This window comes from Ornithodoros turicata, chromosome 1, assembly GCF_037126465.1.
Source record: "Ornithodoros turicata isolate Travis chromosome 1, ASM3712646v1, whole genome shotgun sequence".
Lineage (NCBI taxonomy): Eukaryota > Metazoa > Arthropoda > Arachnida > Ixodida > Argasidae > Ornithodoros > Ornithodoros turicata.
In genome coordinates, this window is record NC_088201.1 from 48614930 (window position 1) to 48632135 (window position 17206).

General features: G+C 46.9%; 1 protein-coding gene across 2 annotated transcripts; it reads right to left on the minus strand.

The window, feature by feature from the left end:
• Window positions 1-6491: 6491 nt before the first annotated feature.
• On the minus strand, window positions 6492-14238 carry LOC135398769 (uncharacterized). 2 transcript variants are annotated; one of them, XM_064630220.1, is made up of 6 exons: window positions 14051-14238; window positions 13915-13956; window positions 13608-13858; window positions 13252-13335; window positions 13051-13186; window positions 6492-6715 (listed from the first exon to the last, which is right to left on the minus strand). In XM_064630220.1, exons 3-6 carry the CDS (start codon window positions 13816-13818, stop codon window positions 6511-6513), a joined length of 636 nt encoding a protein of 211 aa, XP_064486290.1. In that variant the 5' UTR covers window positions 13819-13858; window positions 13915-13956; window positions 14051-14238; the 3' UTR covers window positions 6492-6510. The 2 variants fall into 2 exon arrangements, with proteins under 2 accessions (XP_064486290.1, XP_064486280.1); XM_064630210.1 differs by having other exon boundaries at window positions 13915-14238.
• Between the last annotated feature and the right edge of the window lie 2968 nt (window positions 14239-17206).

Sequence of the window (17206 nt, forward strand, 5' to 3'; positions counted from 1 at the left end):
GTCAGCTGGATCATTTCGCGTGGAATCGCCCAGCAGCACACTCCGGCATACACGGGATGGTACTTTCGCCTTCCGTCGACAGGCGAGAAATTGGCGCTGGCGTCGTTCCGCTAAACTCCAGGCGCGCGCCCCTTTTCGTCGTTCCGCCCCCCAGGCGCGCGCCAGGGGCTTTTTCCTTCAACATTTCCACTACAGCTTGAATAAATCTGGAGCACAGACACAACTACGCAGTCACCAGTTGTATCCTTAGTTATTCATTATTATTATTATTATTATTATTATTATTATTATTATTATTATTATTATTATTATCATAATCATTGTTATTCATTAAGTCTCGTGTTCGGAAGGTCAGTGGTTGTGCAAAGCTGTTGGTGGTTGTGACGAGCCAGCTAGAACTTAGGCTGTATACAACCATAATGATATATCCGCCTGCAAAGAAGGGTTTGTCTGCGTCGATGCGTTTTTCAAAGTTGCAGTCCAATCCGGTTGCTCAATGCGATCCAGTGTAGCGTTCATGCCTGTTTATCACAATTTCTAACATCAATGATCCAGCCACACACAGGAATATATGTTTCCTCGTATCATCCTGAGCTCTCTCTCTCTCTCGTTTTCTGTGTGTGCTCTAACACGCTCACACACCTCCCTTTCCCGCGAGCCTTTCACCTTTCCCTCTATTCCACCTCCACTCCCTCAGCCGGTATTTTTCACTAGGAAAGGTGGCAACCCTAACTGCATCTGATAAATCAAAGAAAAAGCAACAGGAAACTTCTTCCACCGCTGCGGCTGGGTTCCGGGTGAAAAATAGCAGACGACGTTCCTCTAAAACCAATAAGCGGCTCCACTTTTCCGACGTCAAAATGACGCGAGCGGCTCGACGGCTCGTCCCGGGCATTGCCACTGTTGCGCACGGTCGCGATTTTCAAAATCGAATTCTGCGATATTTGTGCACCTGTTGATAGAATTACTTCGCATGGTGCGTTTTAATATGTAAAGATGAGTGCGATGCGCGTATACCCGCGGGTATCAGCGCAGGTTTGCTCTTCGCAGGTACACATTTACGTGTCATCGCGGGTTACGGGTAAGGCGCGGGTAGACCCGCACTGCTTCCGCGTATTACGGTTATTACGTTCCGGATTACGCGGGTATACCCGCAATACCCGCAGCCACAAAACCAGACTGTCGGATTTTGGTGTAGGGAGGGAGGAGGAGGAGTGTCGTTGGGAGGAACCCGAGCCCCTGGGAGGAACCCGAGGAACCCTGCCTGATTAGGCGGCATGTTTCTCGGGAAGGGAAAGGTGGTGGAGAGGAGGAGAGGGTGAAGTGGAAGACCGAGCGGAATCCGCTCGGGGGGAGCATAGCTGCGTCCATGGGCCGACTTCAGGGGAACTGTGCCGGCATACGCCTATTACACATCTGAGGGAAACCCAGGAAAAACCCCAGACGGCACAGCCGGCCCGGGGATTCGAACCGCGGACCTCCCAGTCTCCAAGCGCACGCGTTACCGCTGCGCCACCGGAGCTGGTGATTTTGGTGTACGACCCGATTTACCGCGAATATTGCGCCCAAAATATTTCTAAGACGTTCCATATCGAGTCCTTCCGTGGTGTGCGAGATGATAACAGCTTTGTCATTTACTGGCACCGCTTATGCTTATGCTTACCCTTTGAGAGAGACAGAGAGGGAGGGCTTGAGTCCAGCTGATTATGAGTCCGGGAAGGTTGGTAGTGTGGGCAATAAAAAGGGAGTAGGGTATCGCCTCTGCGCTGAAACTCCTGGAAACTTCCCATTCCTCATCTCAAAATAAAGTTGTTATTGTCGCTCTTTCGTTATGTTTGCCACATAGGGCTAATTTTGGCTATCTTTCGATAGGACGACTGGTTCGCTTCGCGTTATTAAGCAGACAACCATGTGTCAACTGTCACCACAGCGTCTGACTGTTGGAAAAGTTGGTCGCTAACGGACAGTGCAAGGGAAAATACCAAATCAGACTCATCGGCAAGGCTACCATCATAAGGCGCGACCGAACCTGGGTGTTGGCAGTAGAGGTACGATCGTAAACAAAAAACTTATGTCATGTTTTGCTGCAATGGACCTATAATGGCCACTCATTGAATAAATGGAAACTCTAATCACCACGTGTACGTATAGCTCTACACTCTTAAAAAAAGGGTGTACTTTAACTCCTTTCCTTGCCACACATATAACACCCTTTGGGAGAGTACAGTTACGCTCAAAAGGGTGTCTCCTCACTCCCTCAAGGGAGTAGCATAACACCTTCTCTATGCAGGGGAGTACAGTAATATTACTCTCCAGTAGGGAGAAATGTGGTGCACTTCCTTTTACTGCCTTGTTTTATTCATTTTTTATTGTAAAGTACCCCACTGTTAGGGGACTTAAAGAAAATTATATGCCATGATCGGTGGGGTAAAAAAGTGACCCTTACTAGGCAAATTTCCGACTTAAGCTCGCAAAAATTTACATAATTAAACTTACGTTACACGACATTCACATGAGGACGTTTTCTGCGCTTCTGGTCAAGAGATCCATCGAGTCAGGAGATCCAACCGGTCACGTGACAGGCGAGTCAAAAGATCCAAAGCGTCAAGAGTTCCAACCCGGTCAAGAGATCCAACGAGTCAACAGATCCACCGAGTCAGGAGATCCAACCGGTCACGTGACAGGCGAGTCAAGAGATCCAACTAGTGAAAGCGTCATACTGGTCAGGATTCCCGACAAAAAGAAAGTCTATTCCTTACCATGTTCATTGCAGAACGATTGCGCTGTACGTAGTATTAAGTTAGGAAATAGTATGCCCGGTAACAGCGAAGACTTTTCGGTGTTTTCTCTCTTCTTACCACACACGCACAAAAAAAAGTAAGCGAGAAAATCCTAGGGTTGCGCTGTAGGTTACGGCGACGAGTCCCCCTTTTGCCTTTACACGTTTATGTCCATTGCCCCTAGCGCCGTAACACGCTATGCCAGAATGGATGCTTGTTACCAAGAATATTGAACTCACCTTGCAAAGAATCCTAGGCCGCAGGGCTTAAAACTCATCCTTGTCGCGTTCTTTTCTTTGGCCCCCACCCTTATCACGTTATTCTATTCTTTTACTGACTGTGCGGGAAAATACTGTCTGACTGTGCTTTCCAATCCACATTGACCTGTTACGTTCATTGACCTTAACCCCAAAATGCAGGGTATACTACTGGTCTCCGAGTTGTCTTTGTACTTTTGTGTCCATTGGCGCAGCCGCCCCACGTTATGCCAGAACTGAAGCTGGTTACCAATAATAAGGGGCCAAGCCGCAAAGTGCTTTGTCTTTGTCCTTTTGTGGACGGCGGAAAAAATTAGGGGAAAACTTGATACAGAAAACACACACACACACAAAAAAGAAACAGATGTTCGGGCATATGAAGCTATCTTTCCGGTACACTGAGAGAGTCCATGATCAGACGGTTCAGCCATGTAGAACGTCTGTCCACCACAGCGACTTGGCTCTTGGACGACGAGCCTGCTGTGATACGAGAAGTGTTTGAATAATCAACGTGTTTGAAACAACCGCCAGCCCACCCAACGTGAGTGTAAGTAGCCCACGCTAACTGTAGAAATAATCTCTAACACGAAGCGCTGTCATAAAAAAAAGAGAGAGAGAGAGACAGCACGTCTATAAACCCTGTGTTACAAACAGGTTGATCTTACAATGCAACCACCTGTTTTTAACACAAATTGCATGAGAACTGTCAGCTTTTCTTGGACTGCGCTTTGTGACGTAAGTAACTAAGTCAATAAAAATGTTGATTTGCCACCTGCATTTGTATTCTATTTATACCCCACGTAAAACGAGTCCCTCGTATTTCGATACGAGTAATTTCTGCTTAGCGATGTTAGAGTTAACGACGCAACACAAAGGGGTCAAAAGATCCAAGCCTGGCGAACCCTCAGACGAGTCAAGAGATCCGACCGGGTCAAGAGATCCAACGGGTCAAGCGGTCCTCCGAGTCAAGAGATCCATCGGTGGATCTCTTGACTCAATGGATCTCTTGACCCGTTGGATCTCTTGACGTGGAATCCGTTTTCTGGGACACCCTGTATACAGGGTGTCCCAGAAAACGTGTCATTGAATTATAATAAAAAACTACGCGGCCTAGAATCATGCGGTCAACGGCATTTGTTCTTATTAGGTTTTTGACACCTCCTCATGTGAATGTCGTGTAACGTAAGTTTAATTATGTAAATTTTTGCGAGCTTAAGTCGGAAATTTGCCTAGTAAGGGTCACTTTTTTACCCCACCAATGTGAAGAGCGTGTCTAATTTAGTCAAATTAATGATAATTCACAGGGATATTCAGGAGCTATCCCATCGGAAAAAATAGCCGAACATCATGCTCTACGGAGGTCGCACGGAATAGCGCACGATGAATTTTTCAGCGCAATCTTTGTCAGTCCGACGAAAGGAGGTTGGAAACCCAGCCCTCCCCAACATCGCAGAAAGAGGTAAAACAGGCACGGCTTATCACGTCCGACTTTCGCTGGGATAATGCTTTCCCTCTCCCAATTTTAGGAACTGTTACTTTTTCTACTAGTATCACTCTATGGGCTGGCTTCAGAACCTCCTTTCGTCGCACTGAGAGCGATTGCGCTCGAAAAGTCATCGCGCGCTATGGTCCGGTGCTCCGAAAAGCATGATATTCGGCTATTTTTTTCCGATGGGATAGCTCGTGAATATCACTGTGAATTATCGTGAATTTGAGTGAATTCGGCACGCTCTTCATATTGGTGGGGTAAAAAAGTGACCTTTGCTTGGCAAATTTCCGAGTTCAGTTCGCAAATATTTACATAATTAAACTTGGAGTACATGACATTCACATTAGGAGGTGGCAAAAACCTAATAAGAACAAATGCTGTTGACCGCATGATTCTAGGTGGCGTAGTTTTTTTTATTATAATTCAATGACACGTTTTCTGGGACACCCTGTAGACCATTGTGAAAAAGGTTCATACTAGACGTATCAAAGGATACAATTCCCAGGAGTCTGCTTTGGTAAGTACCTGAATAATCTATCTTGCAGCTGCCCTATTGGTACACAGAGGCCAATGCAATATAATGCAAATGGCACTCTCCGAACGGAACTCCATTCTTTTAATTAGCATAAGGAACGAGCAATTACACATTCAATTGTGAACAATTTCTGTTCAATTTATTATAGTTTAAGTATGGTGAGCTAGTTTAGGTCGAACTGAATCAAGCCATCTTGCATTCCACATGCAGCAACAGCTCGCACTACAATTTGTTACGTAAACATTTGAAATGTCGATAAGTAACGGTGCACATATTTCTACTCACTTCAACCCGATATGGAGCATATTTAATGCTCACGTTCATTCTTGTCAATGAGAATCAAAAGAAAAGAAGAACCTGAGGCGCTTGCACCGTTTAACACCGCACAACAGTTGCCGTTGTGTGTGCAAGGCATTGCTTTCTTGTACTATGGTGAACTACTTGTACAACGCCTTCTCTCACCACTTGGACATGGTGGAGTCACGACGCAGTCTGCTTCAGCAGATTAAACTTATGCTTTTTCTGACTACCAGTGGCTATCCATGCGGCTGATGGCGATTCAACTCCACAGCTACGGCCGCCGATAGCACGTCGTCATTGGCGGACTCATAATCACTACGCCATGTTGTTTATCTGGCTATGACCACTCGCGTATGGCCCAACAACGACGAGCCAGTTTTGACATTATCCCCCCCCTCTCCCTCCCCGTGTTTATGTTGATGGTGTTCTGTAAGCTGCGCGCCTCCAACAGCTCGCGGACATTTCGGCGGTGTGTTTCTTCCATTGGCCAGTCATACCATTTAGAATATTTCGCTGTCTTACGTACGGATAGCCTATTTCAACTGGCTGTTTGCTCTCGAAGAAAAGTATGCTGTGGTAAGTATCTTAGGAACTATATACGTCTGCCACAATGATGGCAGTTTCGGCGGTTCTCTCTGGACTTGGCATCCCGATTTACTTTCTTACTAATGTGGACAACGCATCGGCGCCGACTGCGGGGGGGGGGGGGGGGGGGTTCCCTTCGGGAAGTCTACCCAGCTGGCACCCAAGATGAACGTTTTGAGTGATATCCTAAGAGTGTGACGATCACCGTCATGCCGGTGACGATGAAACTTCTGTAAAAATTTGCCTCACAACGTATCAACACGGAATTCCCGACACCCTGCCCGACCTCTGTGTATGACAAAATGCATCTGCCAGTGAATCTATCCAGTGCGCAGGCCTTCTACTATCTAGGAGGTGTTGGTTCACTGACCTTCCACAGTCTCGCTCTGTTTATCCATTCACTCGCACATTCACCCGCACGATTTGAATCCACGGTCGCTTGAATCAGTTGAAAACCTGCCTTTGTTTCACTCGTGTCTTGGTTATGCGACTTCGCTGGCAGCAGCCAACGTACAACATTGATCAAAACCAGCATCGCACCGAAGTCTGCATTGGGTACAAATTTTAATATAAGCAGGATTTGATAAACAAAAGCGCAAGAGAGAGTATGGTTGTCTGAGTGGCTCTTGTCGCAACGGCCGAACCACAGAAATGGAACCCTTCCAGATGGACGCCGTGGGCTGACTCGGTCCTGATCCTCAGCGCCAGGTCGGGGCAATCACGATTCGGCAGTATATCAGAAACACAGGCGGTGTAGGCAGATACTAGCCTACATGAAGAACAAATTGTATCAATAGCCTGCATAAGCATACTGCCACAAAATTCTTAGCCACAGTCAAAACGACCGAACGCCTCTAATGGCATTCAGGGCCTCCGCATGTTGTGTCCTTACAAACCGACAAATACAAATCCGAGTCCTTACAAAACCGAGGGGCAAATACCTCCGAAGAGGTATTTGCCCCTCGCGAGCTTTTGTTATTCGTTGTGGATGGGATCAAACTGTACGAAAATGCCCAGTTGACAGTTATACAAAGGCGCGGTACCCTACAAGAGGAAATACCCTCGTCAACTGCGACACGCTGGTGTCTCTCGCGACTGCACTCGGTGACATGTAGCCAGACTTGAACACGTTACTAAAAAAAGGTAATTGATTACCGTTACAAATCATTTGCAAGTAATAACGTCTAGGAAAGTAACGCGTTACTTTGCCAATTACTTCCGAGATCTGAGTGGAAAAATACACACAGAAGTGTGGACGCCTTCGTGCTGAACCGCGAGCGTACTGCAAGCTGCAAGGCACCGAAAGCTCAGCTCAAAGCTGAGAGGAATTTTTCTTGAGGGAGGCACAGCAGGCATTTGAATAAGGTGTTGTTTCTGTCCTTTCTCTCGACCGCTCTGAACATGTCAGATAGGTCAGACCACGGCGACAGGTCATTGCAAATCGTCGACATCATTGTGTCATCACAGTGTTCCGTACAAGACTGACAGGAGCTCATGAATGCACAAGAGTCACAATAGGTTATCAATTTCGAGACGTCTGTGTCCTCTGTGCATCTCGCATAGTGAGAAAAGGCAAAAGAGACCCAACTGGGACTCCCATTAGGTTCATGGTACAACCTACAGTCCAATGCAGGCTGGAATACGGAAAGATAGTCCACATGAATGGGGATAGGACAGTGAACTCGAAAATACACTACAGGTGTTCCGGAAAAAATTCTAGAGATATGACGGCTGTCTTGGAATTTGCAGAGGGCAGCTAATTTGGCTTTCCCGAAGAATGTGGGTTCTTTGGTCTCAAAGTAATCGATTACTGAAAACTGTAATTGAATTACTAAAAAAATTATTTGGCCAGAAAAGTAATCGATTATGTTACAAATTACTAAAAAAGTAATCGATTACTAGCAACGCAATTACCCGTTACGTACAAGTCTGATGTAGCTCGAAAAGGCTCCAGAGCAATGCCGTGGCACAAGCAGAGCGTACCCAATAACGGTAACATAATGGTAATGGCGAAGCACACGCGGCAGTTTCATCATTTCTGCTCATCGTAGTGACTTGCTTGTGATATGGAATGAAACGGGTAGATAGCCGTGGATAGTTGAGAAAAAAAGGATGGCGAATGAACAGAAAATAATAAGAGAGTTTATTTTCCTTAGACAATGAGATCTGATTGTCTCACATAAAATCTCTAACACACGCACATAAACACGCATTTATTAGATTACTAAACTAAGGGAGCAAACATGCAAACAACTACATGGCTTATCTGTTAGCATGATTACTAGTACCAGGTTACAAGTGTCATATCAGGCTAGTCAGTGGCTTACCCAGAATTTCGTCCTTGGGGGGGGGGGGGGCGCCGCAAGGGGGTGTCTTTACATGCTTTTGTCGAAATATTGCACAATCTCACAAATTTTAGGGGGTCTCCTGCAGATTTTGGGGGTGTCAGGGGGGTGTACGGGGGGTCTGGATAAATCACTGCGGCCAGTCACGTCCAACTGTGCGGATGGAAGAACGTCTGGGGCATGCTCTGACGACAGCACACTGTTTAAACGTGTGCTGCTGTCCTTGCTCTTATCACTGTAATCATTGTAGTCGGCTAAGGTATGTGAACGTGTTTGGAAGCAGTCCTCCTGCCCGGAGACTTGTGTAAAAATAAACATCAAGAAAAGCAAGCGGTGAAAATCCCAAGCCGCAAGACCAAGGGCCGGCAGTCGTGGTTTGGTAACTATCGTGTGTGACAGCTCCGAAGCAGTGGGAGATCCAGAGGGGAGGCGGTTGGGCGATCGCTCCCCTCTTCCCACAGCGCTAAAAAAGTAACTTGGTTTAGGATTTCCCCGTCTCCCCTCCCCCACTACGTGCTTCATGAAAGAAACCGTCTCCTTCCCCTCCCAAAGTGAGTGTTTGGATGCGCGTCTGCTCCTGGGGGAGGCGTCGATGAGCTCCTTCGTTTCCGGTGCTCGCGGAAGAAACCGCAAAAACAGCAAACTAAGATAAGGATCAATTGAACGAAAAATCAGCGAGTGCCGGTGGCGAGACTCGAGCCCCATCACACCTCTAGTTGTTCCAATAAATCTCAAGTCACATGAAGTGAATTGACACTCGGACCCCCACCACCTCTCAGATTGGCGATCTGGTTCGCTGCCTATTACACTACGCGGACATCGCGTATCGTCAACATACCAGGTCCTCGTTCCTGAAGACACCGACACATATTCACACTGGTCCATTCTCTCTTACATTTTCTGCCATGCACGCTCGCATTTACATGCAGACGAACACACCGAGGCAGGTGGCATTTTTGACAGGAATGCAAACTGCAGGGACTGAACGAACAATTAGGGCAAACACATTGCGATAAAAAATGCTGCCTTCCTGGGTAAATGCCAGCGTGCATGGAAGAAAGGGAGAATGGGCCAGTGTGAACATGTGTGGGTGTCTCAATGAACGAAGGCCTTAGTATGCTGAAGGGCGCGCGATGTCATGTCTGCGTAGTGTAATCGGCAGCTCACTAGACAGGCAATCAGAGGGGTGGGGGTCTGAGTGTCAACTCACGTTGTGTGACTTTTTACATCAGTTTCCCGTGTGGTAAAATATAAAAAGATCAGTGACGATTTAGCGATAAATGCAAGAGAAATACGTCAGCATTAAGAGCATTTTCCGGTCTATACTCGACTTCCTGGTATCCACTTCCTGTCTAAACCCGACTTCCGGTTGTCTACTTCCCGTCTATACTTGACTTCAGGTTGTCCACCTCCGGTCTATACTTGACTCTCGGTTCGATACCTTCAATTACTATATCTAAGACCATTTAATTAACCTTTAATTAGCCTCAATTACTTTCAGTTACCCTGTAACTACCGCAGGTTAGCTGAGATAAGCTTGAATTTCATTTAATTCCCTTTAATTATGTTTACTTGTTTTAATTACTCGCAATTTCCCTTTAATTGACGTGAATTACCTTTAATTACATTTAATTACCTCCGGTAACCGGCGGTTACCTTCGGTTACCTAGTGCTAACGCATTAAGAAAAGTCTCGCCATCTGCGCTAACTGAGTTTTCGTCAACTGCCGTTTTTCAGATCATGGCTCGGGCGTGGTGAGGCTGAAATGTTGTGTCAGCCTCTGTAATTTGCGGTAAGATAAGCATCCCCGGCAAGCCGCCGATTCTCTACAATAGTTAGTTTTAGTATATCGTTGATAAGGTTATCGTGCCTATCGGAACCAATCGCAGTTGTGCGTGGCTCAGAATCTTATCCACTGATTGGTTCCGGTTGATACGGTTCGACGCAAGCCACGTTATCAACGGTCTGCTAGAACTTTCTAATATCTCTCTGCAAACGGACGTCACGTCACCGCCGCTACACGGGCGCTTTGAACAGAGGTTTAGTCAATGGCAGTTGAGTGGTGTTACACGTCAGCGTCAACCGTCGTCGGCATCTCAATGGTAGTTCACTTCAAACGATACCGGAGATCGCGGAACCCGTCAACAGGAAAGGTGGTGGCAACCACTGGAATGAATAAGCGCCTCAATTGGATTGCTCTGACTTTCATGCGGCTTAGTTGCGCCCTGTTGGACGTAAATACGAATAAAAGCCCAAAAAGTGATGATAGAGCACGCGTAAATGACGCCAAGAAACAAGATAACAGGCGAAATTTTATCATATCTACAACTGTCGTGTAGCACGATAATATGGAAGTTATCTGGAAGTTGTTATGGTTTTATTTACATAGAGCCCAAAGGTACAAGCGCTAAAACGACACCATCTTAAACTCGGACATTCTGCAGTGGAGAACGAGCTCGGTCTGCTCAAGGACCACATGCGCTCGTGATAAACATGCTTGCAACATGCTTGCAACACGCTCGAGAAACATGCTTGCAATGGGGCCCCGATACACAACAATAATAATGTAACCAGTTGGACAAAATTTTTGCCATGATCTATTCTTACCGCTCCCGTACCGTTACCCACTAAGTTACGTGCACACGAAAACACACAAAAAATGTACTAATTTGAGATATATTAAGTATTGCCAAACAATAGATATTTCTTGCAGCAGTGGAAATGGCTTATCCTGATAATATGCAATAAATAGGAAGGTGGATACTTGTCACTCAACAGAGCCGACAGACTAAACAGACCGACTACTCATTAAGCGAGGAAGAAGAAAGTACGTTGATTTCGTCTACAATTACCAGTTCCTGGTTTGAGCGGCGTCGGCGTTGTAACCGGCAGAGCGTACGAGGAGCGAAGCGAAGTATGAAAGTACGGGAGAGCGCGAGGAGGAAAGTTAAGGAGGAGGTTGCTACGAGAGCAGTCAAATGAACCACGCTCGGTCAACGTGTCATTGAATTATAATAAAAAAACTACACAACGTAGAATCATGCGGTCAACGGCATTTGTCCTTACCAGGTTTTTGCCACCTCCTGATATGAATGTTAACGTAAGTGTAAATTTTTGCGAACTGAACTCGAAAATTTGCCAAGTAATTGTCACTTTTTTACCCCACCAATGTAAAGAGCGTGCCGAATTTACTCAAATCCATGACAATTCACAGGGATATTGAGGAGCTATCCAATCGAAAAAAAAAAAAAAAAAAAAAAGCCGAACATCATGCTCTTCGGTGTCCCTCGAGCATGCGCGATGATTTTTTGGGCGCAATCGCTGTTAGTCCGATGAAAGGTTGGAAACCCAGCCCACAGAGTGACAGTTGCAAAAGTGACTGCTCCTGAAATTGGGAAAGGGAAGGCATGATCCCAGCGGAAGCCAGATGCGATAAGCCATGCCTGTGTTCTCTTTCTACTCTCTCGGTCTCTCCTTTCGTCGGACTGACAACGACTGCGCTGAAAAATTCCACCCGCGCTATCCTCTGGGAGCTCCGTAGAGCATGATGTTCGGCTATTTTTTCCGATGGGATAGCTCCTCAATATTCATGTCAATTTTCGTTAATTTGAGTAAATTCGGCAAGCTCTTCACACTCGTGGGGTAAAAAAGTGACCTTTACTTAGCAAATTTCCAAGTTCAGTTCGCAAAAATTTACATAATTAAACTTACGTTACATGACATTCACACCAGGAGGTGGCAAAACCCCGGTACGAACAAATGCCGTTGACCGCATGATTCTCGGTGCTGTAGTTTTTTCAATTTAATTCAATTACACGTTTTTTGGGACACCATGTATAAGCGCAATAAAGCACACTCGTGACCATCAAGACCTGGGATAGGGGCGCTACCTGAAGAAAGTATTTGTATACCTTTTCTGACTTCAGTTACCAGTGTACTCTATGGCATCTTGTATGGAGCGCCGCTTGGCGTCCTGACAGTCAGGATCAGATAAGATCGGCTGCGGCTGTCACGGGGGCGGTGTTTTTCCTCCTGCTAGCTTCGGTCTCTTTTGCCTGTTGCTTGTCCTGGAGAGGACTGGGTGCTCTTGTGTTGAAGGTAAAATAAACCATGTTGTTGCATTGAATTTCTGTGTGTGCTGCTTGCTTTGCGCGCGGAACGGACGGGCTGGCGCCCCGAGGTTGTGGGAACGAAGGTTTCCACAACTCTTTCCTTTCCTGTCTATATGCTACATGTTTCGACTGTAACACTATTCTTGTAACCTGATCAAGTGTAGAGTGCTACACGAAAGTCTCGTTCACATGTTTCGCATCCGTTGGAAGTTTTTTGACAGTTATTTCATACTGTATTTGTAAGTGCAATTTAAATCATAACAACCTAGAGATATACCACCTTTACACACAGCTGTTCCCCTGAAGTTTGATTAATAACGGCGTCTTTGGAGGCTTGTAACTGAAAGGACCGGGCATCTTGAAATGATAAGTCCATACATAAAGTCCCAGGATATTTTGGGCTAGAGAACGGCTAGAGGATATTTGGGCTATTTGGGGATAGAGGGAGAAGAAAAAAGTCACGAACGGCGCTCTCCCCTGCTGTGCCCAGTGCCTGTTCTATTGTACTCAACCTTCTCCACGATGAAATACAAAGTGTGGCCGAACGAGATGCAAGCGATCACGAGAAGTCTTGAAAAACGCAACGCTTCTCTTCCTCGTGATCACCCCCGTTACATACAAAAACCCATTCAATGAGGTTTCAGTACCTGCATATCTTGCGCCATGGAGGCTTGCCCTTTGCTTTGGGGTGAACCATATCCCGATACTGCTTGGCCGCTATAAGTTTCTTGTCACACATGTGCTTGTAGCGCATCAGTTCAGTTTCGTTGCATTCCAACATAGCTGTGTAGAAGTAAGATAATGGTCGCTTCGCATAATGGGTGCACGCATTTTCAATATCAAATTACCATTCTGAAAGAGCTTTCGGACTTCTTCAGAGGGCGCATTCAACCGACGACGGCCACCTCTCAATTTAGACACCGGTTTTCTGTCTGTGAAAAATGACGATGTCTGTTAGCACGAGCATATGGTGCCCATCAAGAGGGATTTACCCAGCGCCCTCCAGGTGACGACACGCGCGGTGAACAAAGTTATCTAAACCATGTTTGCTGCCTTTGACTGTGTACAGAAGGTGCTTGCAAAAGCTATTCTGTTCCTCGATACCAGCCCACCAATATTTTCTTTACAAATTTGACCCTGAGATGCAAAATTAGCCAAGCAGGGCACTAACTTTAAAACATAACAATACACTGCTGGTAGTTACCTTGGAAGTACTCATAGTATTCGTCCTGGTCATAGTAGTAATACTCTTTCTCCCCGTTGTCCTCCACGTAATACTCATCGTCGTCGTTGGTGCCATGTGGCGGAGGCTGGCCAACTTCCACTTGCTGTCGACCGTATGTACCGGATCCATCGAACCCCACAACCACCAGAAGAACCAGGACCGACATGCAGGTGACCTTGGAATTGGTCATGATGGAGAAGCCAGTATCTCCACGACGCGGTTCCAGAAATCTGACGAAAATTTACGATGAAATAATTAACCTACCACAATGGAAATCGTGGGATACCTTTCTCCTGCTGTGTAGACCCGACGATTATTCTCGTGCGACCTATTGAAGACGAACATTAACTTTTCAACTGGCGCATATAAGGATGTCTGAGGACAAGTCCCATGTGCTACGCTGTGTAGCTACGCAGGCCTACCGTTACAGATACGCGAAAGACGCCATCCAGACAGGCCTCAGGGCAGGTACCCACTCATCGCCAAGTTATGAGTCCCGCTACGCGGCTGAACAGGTGGGAACCGCAATGAACTGCAACTCTTCCGCTAGTTCATTCTTGCTTCACAAACATCGTTGCGGAATGCAACCATGCATCTTCCTCTTCCTCGTTTCTTCGTTAACGAAATAGAGGGAGTCATCATTGGAGGATGCGTGACAGGAACTCCTGCACGAAGTCACACACATACACAGATTTATTAGGTTACGGATTGGGCTGCATGCCTATAGCTGAGTTGAACCGTGACATGATTTATTTGTGTGGCCAGGGCCGGCGTCTACTTTTCGCCTCGGGGGACAAACGGGAAATTTGCGCCCCTCTTGTATTCTTGATTCTTTTCTGTCGCCCTAAAGCGGCTTCTTCCTACCTGAAAGGTGTCTTTTTGGCGTGCTCAGGTCAGTCGTGTGTACGGTTTGCACATTCAGATGTGGGCATAGACCGCAGAAGTGCATGGAGTGCTCGGAAGTGGGCACTCGAGTGGACACCACACGAAAACCTATATAAGCGCCCAGTCCAGCGAGATCGTTTCTTTTTTTCAGTAATTATTTTGACAGCGTGACAAATGTAGTTTTCCGTGTAGAAGCCCTCTTAAAGTGCCCCTACAGACAAATAAAAATAAAATAAAAATAATATTTCGCATTATACATCAACCTCGCTCAAAAGCTCCATACGCGAAATATGAATGCCACCAGTGAACATGACGCGCTTGCACGAATTTTCGAAAGCACACTCAAAACTTAATTGTTTCGGAACCTCCAAGAGTATAGGCGGCGTCACCGAGTGTTCGCGTCCCTCTCCTGGCAGCAAGGGGATTAAAACTCTGTAGTTACTCGAGCTCTCAAAAACCTATACCAAAATCCAATTGCATTCCGCTTGAATGTTCATATTTGTGCATGTGGTCCCAGAGACGCGACGACGACGCTGTCGATGACCCGGTATTTGAATGATGGCAGCTGAAAAGGCACGAGAAGTGGGATTCGAACCCACACACTCTGATCGCCGGTCAGGGATGCTACCAATTATACCATACTCTTCAACTTACCAAGCCACGCTAGGAAACACGGGTACACGTACTGACCCTTAACACATTATATCTCTCATTGTTGCCAGTCCCTCCCACATTTACACAGGCGAACCCACTCGTGGCGTGCGGCAGCTTTCTCATGTAACACTGTAGAGGATGAGACAATTAAACATAGAAGGACAAACACAACCCAAGTCTCGCAACGCCAAGTTGCATACGTTACTAAATGATGGCAGTTGACAGCAGAGCACTGCACGGGCTCGGGCTTACCCGGGCTTCTCTTCACGGGCCTGGGCTGGGCTCGGGCGTAACCATTATGAGCTCGGTCCGGGCCCGGCCTAGTCCGTTGCCGGGCCTAGGTCGGGTTCGAGCCTGTTCACTTTTATTCGACTGTTAGCTAGCAATGGTCAACTTTTACAGCCCGCTATACTGCACCGGGCGGGGTAGCCTATACATTTCTCGGGCTCGGGCCGGACCTGGGCCAGGAAACCTAGAAATTCTTCGGGCTTGGGTCGGGTCCGGGCGGGTAAATCAAAGGAAGGCCTGGCTCTGGCCGGGCTTGGGCCTAAGAATGCGGCCCGTACAGTGGCGTTTCAAAAAACATTTTCAAATCTCGTGCGCTCGGAGAATCTTTGTTCGAATTCACTCGGGAGATTTCCAATCGTGCGACTCAACCGGACCGTTTCTGGTGGCATCGAAGGCACCGATAATACAAATCGGCCATGTAGGGTTTTCTCAGAAATTTCTGTAGGAATGTACTAGTAATATCAGTGAAGTAAAAATCAGACACAAGGACAGGTTTACAGAGTCATCAGCGAAGCCGCGGCGAAAGCAAAAAAGAGACAGACAGATTAAAGGTCGAAAGTTCGACGTTCCCTGGCTGTCCTTTGTGTTACTTATGTCGTTTTCGATGTGGTCATGTGCGATGTGCCAACCGTACCCGCTCGTCTCTTAGTAAGAGAGACATCGGCTATTACTGGTCAGTGGCAACCAGGGCCGGATCCAGGATTTTCTGAGAGGGGGGCCCAGCCTCGGTCAGCATGGCGATTACGTGATCTTGGTCAATTAAACGCTATGTGAAGACAGAAATTGAGGAGGAGGTCAGGACGTCCTCACACCCCCTCTAGATCCGCCCTTGGGGGCAACAGCTTTCTATCACTAATTAACGCAAGATTAACTGCACGAGTACAGAAGCCCAATGACAACGCCACGACCGTTTATGAAGCTTGGACCGAATATTTTCTATATGTTGCTCGAGGGCCACGCGGGCCGCCATATCGGCACCCCTGGTCTACATGGAAAAGGTTTGGGCGTCTCGGCGCCTTAGCAGGAACGTTGAACAGAATGGAGGATAGAAGATTGGGAGCTATTAGCTTGTTAACTTAGCGATAATTAAGGTGAGCCCATTTCAATTCTCGCACTTGTTACAATGTTGGTTGGTTTACCGACGTTCACGAATACTATAGGTTGCCGTGACCATAACTTGATCACGTTCATGAGCCATAACTGGTGCTCACATACGTATGCACAGTCTAACATGGATAGGGGCAGCACTACGCCGGACAAGGGTAGAAGTAATGCATGAAAATCTGGTTTCATTCCTTATTCTTTATTATTGTTTTTAGAAGGCAGCTTCCTTCTGTTGGGCTAGAGAACAGCTGCTTGCAGGCCACATGCGGCCAGCGTGTTTGAGACCCCTATAATCTAGACGCTTTGGGCCCCTCCTTTATGCTCAACATGCATCTTCCTTGGCACGGAGACGTGTCCCGAGACAGTACCCTGAGACGTGCTCATCTAGCTGGACCGAAGCACGGCATCTCCACTGCCCTAGCTCCTTACCAATGTCCCTTCATTTGAGAGGTCCCGTGTACGGTGGTGTTTTCCGCTTAGCTCCGCTTCTCCATGAGCTGTCTCTTCGGACAGCTATGCATCATTCATTACGTCATTCATCGCCACCTAGAGACTCATTCTGTCACTGCCTCAAGCCAGCATTAGGCATATAGCCACTCACTCAGGGAAGAAAGAAAACAGTTACACATTACATCCGTCATCTCCAT

Bases quoted from the DNA above. Each gene is read 5' to 3' on its own strand.
- LOC135398769 (XM_064630210.1), bottom strand. From the start codon at position 13,973: ATGTTCGTCTTCAATAGGTCGCACGAGAATAATCGTCGGGTCTACACA. The intron at 13,336-13,607 runs GTAACTACCAGC...CATTTTTCACAG, and splicing joins ATACTATGAGTACTTCCAAG to ACAGAAAACCGGTGTCTAAA. The intron at 6,716-13,050 runs GTACTGAAACCT...TTCTTCATGTAG, and splicing joins CCATGGCGCAAGATATGCAG to GCTAGTATCTGCCTACACCG.